The following is a 12,365-nucleotide window of genomic DNA, read 5'->3' as shown; positions in this document are numbered from 1 at the left end:
TTGTAAAACATTTCACCACCCTATTTAGTGCAAAAGTAAAATACCAACATACTTAATGTATTTCAGACAGTGCTTTGTGTCTCAGGTACCTCTCCAGGCAGTAGATAGCTATAGAATCTGTGTCCACGTCAAACTTATTGGCAAAGAGGTGATGTTGTTTAATCATCCAGTTTAGGTCTCCTGCACCATACACACATATTGACCTGACATGGCTTCCTTGGCATTCTGGGTACACTGCATCAAGTGAACCCTGTGGGCCCTCATGCCAACTCCACTTCACCAGCCGGGCAATTGCGTTGATGTCTGTCATGTCATATTTGATGTTGGGCCGTGTTGATCCAGGAACGTCAGGCATTCGTTGAATGGTAGCCCAAAGAAACTCATCCGGACTGTAGGTATCTTTGGCCCACTCAATGAGTGCATGTATTCGGGTGTCCTCCAACACGCTGCGGATGTAGCCTCGGTTAACCACAATGTAGGCATTTCCGGACAGAATAGGCAGTTTGAATGGAGGTGGTTTCTTATCTTGTCCAGTCCCCTGACATACAGTATTTCAAATGATTCATTAATATGATGAGATGGTTGCCTAGGGCAATTTGAACAGAAAGACTTTGCAAAATGACAAGTACAAAAAATCAACATAGAAGTATAACACAAATAAATCGCCATACCTGGATTGTGTCACCAGTTAAGCTGTGAGATTTTAATATTCTCCACTTCTTAGATTCAGGCATCTTTTCTGACTCCAAGCTGTTGCTGCCCCTCAGTAACTGCAGTGCCTTTACAATTTCCAAGTTGGTTTTTAGGGGGAAGTCCTGGCCACAAAGGTTGATGAAGTATTTCCATTTTGTGCTGATATTATAGAGATCAGCCATACAGTTAAGGTCAGCCTGAACACGTGACCAGGCAGAATAGACTACTTTCACCGGTTTGCTGACCATGAAGACATTAGGGAAACAGGAAGTAATAGCAGTGATGGCAGAGATGACTGAAGGATTTGCTTTTGTGTCCACATGAACGCAGTAAAAATTCTGAGGAGCATAGATAGCCCGCAGCAGTCGTTCAAAATTCTGCACCTAAAATATATGAAAAAAATAATAATAATTTTTGAGATTTATCATTAACATTTGACTGCTTGTTTTCTGTGAGTTTGTAAATTAACAGAATATCTCCAAGACTTGATGTATTTTAACAATTTCCTTTAAAGAGAAGAGCCTTCAGGAAGGACGAGGAAGTGATTACATTTTGTGGCAGATCAGGAACCAAGAAGAGATCCAGGAAATTCTTCTTGTTAAACATTGTTAAGTCTTGCATTTTTTCAAATCTGTTTGAGTCTGTCAAAATTATTACAATAATGCAAGGATTTACTATCAAATTCATATTTTATGGGCAGTGCTGTGGCCCACTGGGTAGCTGTGCCGCACAGCAAGAAGATTTCAGGTTGAATTCTTTTCAGTGCAAAGTTCATATGTTCTCTCCCCCTGTCTTTGTGGGTTCTCTCCAGATTCTCCGGCTTCCTCCCACCTCCAAAAACATGCAATTTAGGTGGGCTGATCATGTCAATGTTTCTGCAGGTGTCAGTGTGTGCATGAGTTGTTGTCTGTCTTTCCTGTGACTCCATGGTGCACCAGAAGTACACCCAGAGTGTCCATGTGAATCTGTCTATTATATTATATTATATGTCCATTTAAACCCTACATTTTTTTTAAAAATTTAGATTCAGGCTTTTTAATTTACATACCTTGTGATGCACAACCATAGAGTAAGCCAGTGGGAAATTCTCTTCTTCTTGGCTTAATGGGAATGTTAAGTATTTCCGATCTGTCTTGAATTTCCTGCAAATAATTACAATTAAAATAACAGCAATTACATTCTGACCAGGAATTTCTCTTTGATTCGGCACGTTGAATGAATTATTTTGAGTTATACACTTACACACCTGCAGTTTTCACTTGCGTTTATATAAAAATCATCAGAGATTTGAACACTCTTGCGGAAATCTCTTGTGATGGCCAGAATTTTGGCTTCTTCTATTGCCTCCAGTTCTCCCTGGAATATTGCTGAACAATTGCACACAATCTCTGGGCCGCCATTGTTATCTGTGTACTCCAACCACCTCAAGCTAAGAATAAAGGAAGGATGCCAGCCTGTAGCAATGTGACTGAGTGACACAAGCATCCATAGTGATACCAGTATGAAAGCAAGTTTTAGCAACAGGTCCAACCAGCCTCTTTTCAGTAGCCTCATTACTGTTAGAGTTTGAAATTTATTTGTAGTCCAGCTGTGATTATATTGACATCACTGGTTATGTTTTTCTGGCTATGAAAATATTTAGCCTACTTGAATCATCTTGGTAATCTTGGCATATCACTGCTCAGCTGTTTTGCAACTGAACTAGTCTTCTCCAGTGTAAAACCTTTACTTAAAAACCTGTTGACTGGCATAGTGTTTTCTGGTTAATTCCACATTCTGGATATTATTGCACATTATAGCATGGTTATAAATTTACATATCTACAGAGTTGTACAATGTATATGACTTCCTCGTTATGGATCCAGTCAGATTATGACTCCATGTTTTATTGCCCCTGGAACGAAGATAAGATAGGTCACCTTAGAAAACAGTCCGTTATCAAACAGAAACTTTTTAAGCTACCTTAAAAAGGTATCAGAGATGATTAAAAAAAAATTAAAAAAATATCCTTTTCAATTCAAAGATGCGTTATCTAAAGCAAAGCAATAAAAGAAAGAAACGAAAATAAAAGTGAAAAAATGGGATTCAGGAAACACCAATAGACAACCATACCGTGGAATAGCAGACTATTTGTAAGGCAGACTTCAAGTTGCCTAGATTGACTTTTACCAGAAGAGATTATCAATCATGAAACAGAAGTCTAACATGTTTTTGTTTACTTGTTATGAAAATTGTATAAATATTTTCTTTTTCTTTTTTTTAACATTTCTTTTACATTTTCCTTTACAAAGATGTGAAATGCTGTCTTATTACTCATGTCAAATACAAGGATCACGTTAATTTTCATTGTGTAGTTGTCACCTCATAAAATGTAGTTGTGACCATAAAACAAAGTGTAGTTCATCAGTGTTTGAAAACTGCTACCACATTGGAGTTATTGTGTTGTGTTTTTTCTTTTTTTCTTTTTTGTGTGTGTTTTTTTTTACCAGATTGACTAGTTCTTCCAGATATAGTACATTCCAGTACAGGGTGTTTTATCAAGGAACAGAAGACTGCCCTTCTCACCATTATGAATTATCACCTATCACTGATCACAAAAGCTTCTCTATTCATCATTTTCTATTCTCTTCTAACACCATTTATAAACAATTGTGCTATTTTTCCCCATTTTGTAAAGGTTCCAATTACAGCTTTAGAATACAAAATAGAGCAGGAAGTAAAACAGCAGAATGTGTTGTTAAATGCTTAAAAGAAAACCGTGTGACTCAAGACAGCTCTGATAATGTAATGACTGCAATATTATTTTGGGGGGGGGAAAAAACAATAAATCAGAAAAGTAATTAACAAGTTCATTCAACATGAAAAACAGAACGTGGAAACACACCCTACCTGTGAGTTGACAAGTACCAGGTCAGTTCTTAATTCTTGTCTGCCTCCAGCATTGCTCACCCCCTCAAACGTATTCGATGCATAAGGGCCAACTAAACGTAATCGGGGCAGAGTTGAATGAGAAAACAAGACTTCCTGTCATCATTTTTCAAAATAAAATATTTCGTTGTCAGCCAAAGTCAGGTAAAGTTGAGAGTTTGTTGATGAATAGTTCAACAAATAGGATGAGCAGCGTTTTTAATGCGGAAGTCAACAAATTAAAGCCGTTTAGTTTTTTAAGTAAAATCGATCATGATATGTACTTTATAGCACACAATATTTATTATTAAAAATTAATATAATCTCCAACATGTTTGCAACTACATTTGTAAAGAATATTATTGTCATAAACTAACACAAAGAACATGTAAAAATACCAGAGTGACTATGTAATTTCCCTGTGGGGATTAATAAAGTGTACTTCTTCTTCTATTATACTTCTAGAAGTCTGGCTATTCACTGGATTTTACAATAGTGTCCCTAGTACTAGTAATTAATATTGTTTTGGGCTTTTATTGTGAAGGCCAGGTTTTTAAAAGCAGGTGTGTGTTTTTTCTTTGTTATTCATTAGCCGTTTGTGGAATGCGTTTAACAGTCTAATGCAAATTTAGGAGTAATCAGTGGCAATATCTATAACGTGCTGAAAATACAATGTTAACATTAGCAACAAGAATTTCCCTTTAATATTGTGATTTTTCTTTCAAAAAGAACGAATTTAATTTGAACGTTTTTGTACTTGTTTGTTAATCCCCTGCTCTTTCTTCTGTTTCTCTCTGGTGGTGTCTATCTCCGCGGCACACTGGCCCCACGCCCTCAGTCAGCTGGAATAGGCTCCACCTCCCCGCAACCCGCCACAGGTGGCCGATGAATGAATATTGTTACCCGAGGTGCCTGTGAGCGCTCATCCTCAGACCCCTTGGAGCAGGAAGCGTTGTTTTCTCTCCCACTCTGCTCCCTGCTGGGCGTTGAACATGTTAACAGCTAAAACAGAACCCCCCCCCCCCCCCCTCAAAATTAAATTCTAATGGTCAAACTATATGTTTTAGATTTTTTCACATTAGTTGTAATATTTCAAGACTGCTTTGTTTAAATTTTGGATAACTATGAAAATCAAACATATGATACTGTACATCAAAATTCTGAGTGAAAGTAGACACACAATTGTATTTCATAAGATCAGTCAACGACAAAGTAGTTCACGTTTTCTCCACTTCACCATTCTGGGCTTAAATAGAGATCACTCCTTAAATGTACATGTTTTGATCAGTAGATCCAGATAATTAGTTGGATCTAGTATCATCCTATGCACACATTTATCCATACATCTGTTTCCTTTCTTATCCTTTTGTTGGGACACAAGGGGGCTAGAGTCTATCCCAACTGACATTGGGAGAGATACTTGACATATTTGTGCCTACACACCCTCATCAATTTACCAGTATTGCATGTTTTGAGACTTGTTGGAAGCTAGGGCCCTTTATGGAAGTCACACAGACACAAGGAGGACATGCAAGCTCCAAAGAAAAAGACCCCAATGAGAATTAATGTGTGACCTTTTGCATTACAGTGTATTGTTGTTTCCTGAGCAATTGGTAAATGTAAAGAGAATGGCTCAACTCGTACAAGACAAAAGTAAGTTGCTAAATAATATACTGGATCTGGATTTGACTGTCCAGTTCCTTTTTTTTACTACTGATGGCCTAAGCATTAATAAAGGAAAATGCTCTCAGGCCTCCATCAACTTGGCATCAAAGCTCATTTACAGATGCCTCACTGGCTGCTTTTGCTCATTCCTGCAGAACATCAATGCTTTTGACATTTTTGAACAGGCAAGAACAAAATAGAAGAACATGGAGGACCGTTATTTTTATGAATAAAAAGAATAGCTGTGAAACTTCTCAAACAATTATTTTAAATCATTTTTAGAATCAGGGTGACCAAAAAATATGTCTCCAGGCATTTATAATTTTGATTAATAGGCCATGATCATTTTTATCTTTTCTGAAGGGATGAATCTTTGACATACGTTAAATTAATCAGGTGTCTGGTGGGAAATAATTGTCACAAAAAACTGCGGAATCATTTTCATTTTTGCGTTTGACTTCAATCCCTTGGTTAACAGTTTATGAAGATGCCAATCACACAAAATGCAACTGAATGTAGATTAAACATGGAGAAAAATGTATAATCTACTTTTTTGTCTATCGTATTTTTCATAGATATAACAAAGCTCATTGCTTTGAAATACTGAAAAAGCAAAATAGTGTGCTGCTTTATATACTTTAATGGCAGCAAAAGACTAACGTTTTTTTGTTTTTTTGTTTTTGTTTTTTGCAAAAACACTTTAACCACATTCAAACATTTTACATTAGATGAAAGCACTAAAGTGCTTCAGAAGAAGATTTTTTGCAAAAAAAAACTTCAATCACATTCAGAAACATTTTAGAACATTTTACAATTTTTCATTAGATGAAACTTCAAAAACACTAAACACCAATAAACAAAAGGAAATACAATTTAAAAATGAGTGCATTATTATCAGGAAGTTTGCAAAAGTGAGTTGATCATCAACTAAAGTGCATAGGTCATTTTTGTAACACCAGATGTTCCTGATGTTCCAAAAGTTATTTAGGTCTTTTGTCATTTTATCGAAACCAAATTCTAGTTTTAAGCAACATCTGATGTTACCACAAAAAACAGTAGCTGCTTCTTGAACAGTATTGTTTTCAATTCTCCTCCTCCTGGTCACATAAATTGCGAGTTTTGCCTCTCCAGAAATAAAATTTAAAAGCTGCCACTTTCTCTGATTCAATTTATTGCACCCAGCGTAGATGAATTTCCTGACACTAAAATTTTCACTGAACAAATTAAAAACATTCGTTAGAAGAGTGAAGAGCACTGCAAGTCTCCCACACTCACTGAAAGCATGAAAGACTGTTTCACAAAGGGGACAGAAGGGACACTGGCTGGACACCGCAGGGGCAAAAACAGAGATAAAAACATTGGAACCGATGGCACCATGTAAAATCCTCCACTGGAGGTCGGCTGTTTTTTCTTGAGGGGAGGTTTGTACAGAAGTCTCCACTGCGGGTCAGGTCCATTTCCTGTCATCCTGTTGGCCCAGGTAGTAGGTGCTCTGTCACACAGGCTTTTCTTGTTGATTACTTTTACACATTGTTTGTACAGTATTTTTTTGTTGGCTGTGTGCAGGTTGATCTGTCGTTCATCTCCGAGGAGAGGACCTTCCAGTTCTCCAAACAGGGGACTGATGTGGACCTCAGGGAAGACTAATGTTAGGCCTATATACTCAAACAAACAAAAAATATGGTAAAACATAAATTAAAGATCATAAAAAAAGATTAAAGATCTGTATTGATTCAAAGTAAATATAGAAAATATGCAGAACAGTATATATAAAAAGAACTGAAGTTATAATAACTGGTGGTAGGAGTAGGAGCAGTGGTGGTAGTATACGTTTAAAAGTATTATACTATCGCTATCATATTATACACTTCAGTATGTGTTATATAGTTTCATTATTTACAACTGTGCTAATATGAATACAGTACTTTTGATTATTTATCAAATATTATTTTGATTATTATGTTCAATTATTAAAATAATTAAATTTTAACTCTGATAGTTCCTAGAACATTATGTAAGCGTTATGTAACCACGTTTGTCATGCAACCAATGACTTTATTAACAAAGTATTGCGACATCCTTTACAATCGCGGCATTTCCTACAACTTGAGAGCGTCACGTGACCACGTGTGATCACGCGGTCAATGACATAAGTAGTAGCATTGCTGACGCAGTTGTGTGCAACACACGCTGCAACCGGCACCGGGACCACGTTTGTTGTCGGTACTCTTCGACTGGACCTCAGCGAGTGAGTTAGTCAGTCAGTGAAGTGATTACTAGTTACTGTAACTTGAACCAAAGAGGAACTGGTTAGCGTTGTGACGCTGGTGTAACTGGTTTAGCTAGCACAGCGTTAGCTGAGGACTTTTACCGTCGCGGCGCATCGAGTGACGTTCACTCGATGTAACCAGCTAGTCAGGCAGAGCTACAGATTCAAAGACGAACTTTGAACTCTACGAGAGAAGGCTCTGCTCGCTGCCGAAGGGGTTCTCCTCTTCATACTAGTGCTGGCTGGTTAGCCTGCTCGACTTCCTTGTGTCGCTGGAGGTCATTAAGTCGCGTCCATCAAAGGTTATCAGCTATTCTCAGGAAAGAAGCCATGAAGAGCCTCCCCTACTTTTGCCGCGGAGAGGTTATTCGAGGCTTCGGAAGAGGAAGCAAAGAGCTGGGGATTCCCACTGGTGAGTCGGTAATCTGTCATTAACCAGTAATAAATCTGTGAAGGTCGTGCATTGTATTATTCATATCTGTAATTAGTTAAAGGTAGAAAACATAATGAATGTTTTCTATAACTGAAAACTGAGGGACACTCATCCACAGATGGTCAGCGTTAGCTTTTCTGCTAACAGCTGTCATATTCCCTGTTAGCATCCGGAGCCTTTGAACACCACACACCACTGATGATGTGTTTGGGTTCAGTAAATATGAGTTTGGTGACAGAACCTCAAAGATAGAAACGTTTGTTTTGGATGTGACAATGTATGTTACGTAATGATTTCTGTATCCAGGAATGTAAAGGGGTGTCTTGGAAGTGAGGGTAGGACAAGTTTATCAATCATCAGACGTTTTCTCTTAAAGAAAAACACATCTATTGAGAAAGAGTATGTATTTGTATTATGTGACTTAAATCGTTGGTTACATTGGCTTTAATCAGCCCTGGAGTAAGAAACATACGTATTTTCAATATTGATGGCCCCACATGTTAAACATTTGCTTTTGTACTCTTCTTGACACCCTTTCCCTCTCTCCTGTTCTCTTCAGCTAACTTACCTGACTCTGTGGTAGATCACCTTCCAGCAGACATTAGCACTGGCATCTACTATGGCTGGGCCTGTGTTGGTGATGGTGATGTCTACAAAATGGTGATGAGCATTGGCTGGAATCCTTTCTACAAAAATATTAAGAAATCCATGGTTGGTACAAGAAAAGCAACATTCAGTGCAAGATAATTTTGTGTTTTTGTGAGAAGATATACACATGCAAAATCTTTTTTTTTTTTTTAAATGCCATTCTAAGACAGCCCAGGGTAGTGATGGTAGTGATGAACACAAATACAACTTCTCTTCCACAGCACTGTCTTGAAATCACATTTCCTGCAGTGGCACCAAAACTCATCATGGTTTTATTGAATATTTATTATTATACAGCATTGAAGTTGTTTTTCTTTTTTGTTTTGTTTTTTTTCACAATCATGTAATTACCATACGTGTAGTCTGCAGGGGTCATCGAGAGATGTCCCTGTTTTGCCAACAGGAGATAGTCTGGGATAAAAGGTGCAAAACATGTAAGATTTTCATTTCTAGCTGTTAACCCTGCAGCTGGCAGTAATCCCAAACAGGAAATGCCAGCAACTTTGATATTAACTGAAGTCCTTGAGAGCTTTTAGAGGTGAAAAAGTACTGGCAAGTTCCTCAAGGTCTTTTTTTGTGGTTCTAGGAGGCCCATTTGATTCACACATTCAAAGAGGACTTTTATGGGGGGATTCTCAGTTTTGTTGTGGTGGGCTACATCCGTCCAGAGACAAGCTTCAACTCACTTGGTAAGACGCCATTCTCTCTGAGTCTGTATGTCTCAAGCCTCCAGAGCTTATTATTTTTCCACAACCTATCATGGCTTCCAATTCTTTTACACATCAATATTATTTTTGCAGGTTTCACTGACTTCTGTAGTCTTTTTCACATGGAGATCACATAAAAGTGGTGCAACAAAATGAGTTTGTTCACACAATACACTTTAGTTTGTTCACAAATTCAAGGTATTTTCCAGTTTTGGCCTCACACTTAATACAGTATATTGTCTAAACATCACAGCTCCATTCTGCTTTTCCAACTCGCATTCATACAAATGTATTTTGCCACAAATACTACTTTGATAGCCTGGAAAGAAGCAGAACAAACTCACTGTTGTGATTTCATTGCGTTCACACAAAGTATCAGAGTAGAATAAAAGCAGACATGTTTTGACACTCTCCGAATGGAGCTTCTGACTTCTCTGTATCTCGTCATCTCTATTGTATCTTTTTTGCTAATAGAAGCCCTCATTATGGCCATCACCAATGACATTGAGGAGGCCAAGGTCAAGCTGGAGCTCCCTGAGCATCTGAAACTGAGAGAAGACAACTTCTTTACCAGCGCACCCAGTACGTCTTCAACCATGCCCCCTACTTCTTCGTCAATGTCACAGACTATATTGAATGGTCACTGAGAGATGGCCATTAGTGCACCAATTTGTGCAAACAGTCACACACAAATGAGACAGAACAACGCAAGTTCCCAAGCACATGTGTGTATAAAATTGGTAAAGTTTGCAGCCTCATTCTGAGATCTGTACCTTGTTTTCATGGCTGTACATGGATATATTTGATATATTTTTCTTTTACTTTATGAAAATTTTTTAACAGCTATTTCATTTCCATTTTCTTGCATTACATCCAGCCACTAAATTGATGTTTTAATGTATCTTTAGTTTTACAGTTTATGAAGCTTTTGGGTCCAGTTGGTCATGCTGTATTTTGAATCTTTTATGCGAGAAGATGCCCAAAATGCACATTTTGAGATGACATGACCACAATATTCAAGTGCTTTTGTGACAGTCTGTATAAAAAGAGTAACACAAACGACCATAACCTCATCTTTGTGAAGCCTATGTAATCAAGGTGAAAAATAACTTTTCTGTATTTCTACATGTGATGGTTTCACGAAAAATTCCAGGTGTGAGTTTCAAAACACTTGCACAGTTGGATGACTTCATGCACTGTAACCTTTTTAAGACAAGGAGCTTAGATTATAATAATATAAATTAATGATATTAAAGTGTCCTTGTTTCCTCCTTTTATTTTTTTGTTTCAAGAAAATGACCTTCATCTCATCTTTTGATACAAAAGCCTTGTTTATAACTGCCCTAGAAACATTTTGAACCCTAGATGAAATTTGTGATTAGTGATCCATTACATAGAGGAACCATTAAATAAGCATTAGCATGGTTATTTATTAGATGGGCTATCTGTAAACCATGCTTTGAAGAGTCATTAAGAATAGTGTCAACATATTTAAATGGTACAGCCGTTCTGTTATCAACCAGCTGGGTTGATAGGAAAATTGTTCTGGCTGGTCTGAAGTTGACAAAGATTAACGGACAAGCAGGGCCTTTTGCATGGTGATTATTTCATTTTAGGTTTTCAATACGGCTTTCCTAGTGTTAAGACTGTCTTTAAGTTTGCTACAGATTGTAAAACAATTTGATGGTTAATGAAATGATATGACGTAGTAAAAGGTCCACAGCTCCTGAGGTGTGATATTTATTAAGAGCAAAGATATAAAATGTGAGAACACACTCATGCTGAGGTTTCTGCAGGAAAACATGTTTGTGTTATTACTGCTATGTGGTAAAATTGACGACTTGTAAAGAATTTATGATGAAAATGTCTTGAAGGTGTTTCAATCCATTTATATAGTTTTAAACTTCTTTTCCAAGCCTATATTGTAAGTTAAAGTGTAAATAAATGTAACTTAAAGAGTAAATGAATGAATTCTTGGAATTTAGAGCTTAGCTGTTTTTCCTGTTATGTTTCAATTCCTATTTAGTAACATTTTTTATGTTATCAGTCCAGTAAGTGAACTGGAAATGTAGTAGAAAGTTATAGAAGATCCACCCTGTTAATGCACCACTGGAAGGGGGAAGTGAATTTTTTTTTATTATGTTCAAGTTAAATAATTACTTAATAATGATTCATCCTGTAAAGCATTAAATGTTCAGAATAAATTATTTTCAATTTCGATGTCCTGGTTTTCAAACCTGGTACAGGGGGAAGTTTTTAATACCAATACAGTACATTTTACCTCACTATATTCCTGGAACTGGGTCAAGTGTTTGTCTTTTTTTGCTTTTATTTGTTTTAGTTTACACAGAGGATCACATTGAAATAAATATGTTTTTGAATTGCTTGGCAGCCTATAGATCTTTTTGTACTGCCACAGCCTTTGCGTTATGAAATAATACACGGACAGATAGAGAGACGGCTGAATGGATGGATGTCAATCCTAAAATGGAAAATTAGCACTCTTGTCAAACACTTCTTTTTCTTTCGCCTTTTCCCTTCAGGGGTCACCACAGCGAGTCAATTGCCTCCATCTAACCCTGTCCTTTGCATCCTCTTCTCTCACACCAACTACCTTCATGTCCTCTTTCATTACATCCATATACGTCCTCTTTGGTCTTCCTCTAGGCCTCCTTCATGGCAGTTCAAAACTCAGCATCCTTCTACCAATATATTCATTATCTCTCCTCTGGACATGTCCAAATCATTCCTGATCCTATCCTTCCTGGTCACTCCCAAAGAGAGAACCTCAGCATCTTCATCTCTGCTACCTCCAGCTCTGTCTCCTGCCTTTTCCTCAGTGACACTGTCTCTAGACCAAACAGCATCGCTGGTCTCACTACAGTTTTGTACGCCTTTCATTTAATCTTAGCTGAAACTCTTCTATCACACATCACACCTGACACTTTCCTCCACCCATTCCATCCTGCCTGTACACACTTCTTCACCTCTTTTCCACACTCTCCATTGCTCTGGACTGTTGACCCTAAGTACTTAAAATCCT

The 12,365-nt window shown here is 37.5% G+C and overlaps 2 protein-coding genes across 2 annotated transcripts; one reads left to right on the top strand and one right to left on the bottom strand.

The window, feature by feature from the left end:
* LOC137592881 (beta-1,3-galactosyl-O-glycosyl-glycoprotein beta-1,6-N-acetylglucosaminyltransferase-like) lies at positions 1-3,680 on the bottom strand. The gene is made up of 5 exons (XM_068311351.1): positions 3,583-3,680; positions 1,940-2,587; positions 1,742-1,835; positions 672-1,076; positions 1-538 (listed from the first exon to the last, which is right to left on the bottom strand). Exons 2-5 carry the CDS (start codon positions 2,245-2,247, stop codon positions 53-55), a joined length of 1,293 nt encoding a protein of 430 aa, XP_068167452.1. The 5' UTR covers positions 2,248-2,587; positions 3,583-3,680; the 3' UTR covers positions 1-52.
* A 3,735-nt stretch (positions 3,681-7,415) lies between these two features.
* On the top strand, positions 7,416-11,540 carry rfk (riboflavin kinase). The gene is made up of 4 exons (XM_068310409.1): positions 7,416-7,946; positions 8,527-8,678; positions 9,202-9,304; positions 9,797-11,540. The coding sequence occupies exons 1-4, from the start codon at positions 7,865-7,867 to the stop codon at positions 9,967-9,969; spliced, it is 510 nt and encodes a 169-aa protein (XP_068166510.1). The 5' UTR covers positions 7,416-7,864; the 3' UTR covers positions 9,970-11,540.
* Positions 11,541-12,365: the final 825 nt, after the last annotated feature.

This window comes from Antennarius striatus, chromosome 3 (assembly GCF_040054535.1).
Source record: "Antennarius striatus isolate MH-2024 chromosome 3, ASM4005453v1, whole genome shotgun sequence".
Taxonomy (NCBI): Eukaryota; Metazoa; Chordata; class Actinopteri; order Lophiiformes; family Antennariidae; genus Antennarius; species Antennarius striatus.
Note: the sequence above shows the minus strand (reverse complement) of the source record. Positions and strands in the feature narration are given on the sequence as shown.

Coding starts and splice junctions, on each gene's coding strand:
- LOC137592881 (XM_068311351.1), bottom strand. CDS start 2,247: ATGAGGCTACTGAAAAGAGGCTGGTTGGACCTGTTGCTAAAACTTGCT. Junction 1,077..1,741: donor CTATGGTTGTGCATCACAAG/GTATGTAAATTA, acceptor CATATATTTTAG/GTGCAGAATTTTGAACGACT. Junction 539..671: donor TAACTGGTGACACAATCCAG/GTATGGCGATTT, acceptor ACTGTATGTCAG/GGGACTGGACAAGATAAGAA.
- rfk (XM_068310409.1), top strand. CDS start 7,865: ATGAAGAGCCTCCCCTACTTTTGCCGCGGAGAGGTTATTCGAGGCTTC. Junction 7,947..8,526: donor AGAGCTGGGGATTCCCACTG/GTGAGTCGGTAA, acceptor TGTTCTCTTCAG/CTAACTTACCTGACTCTGTG. Junction 9,305..9,796: donor GACAAGCTTCAACTCACTTG/GTAAGACGCCAT, acceptor TTTTGCTAATAG/AAGCCCTCATTATGGCCATC.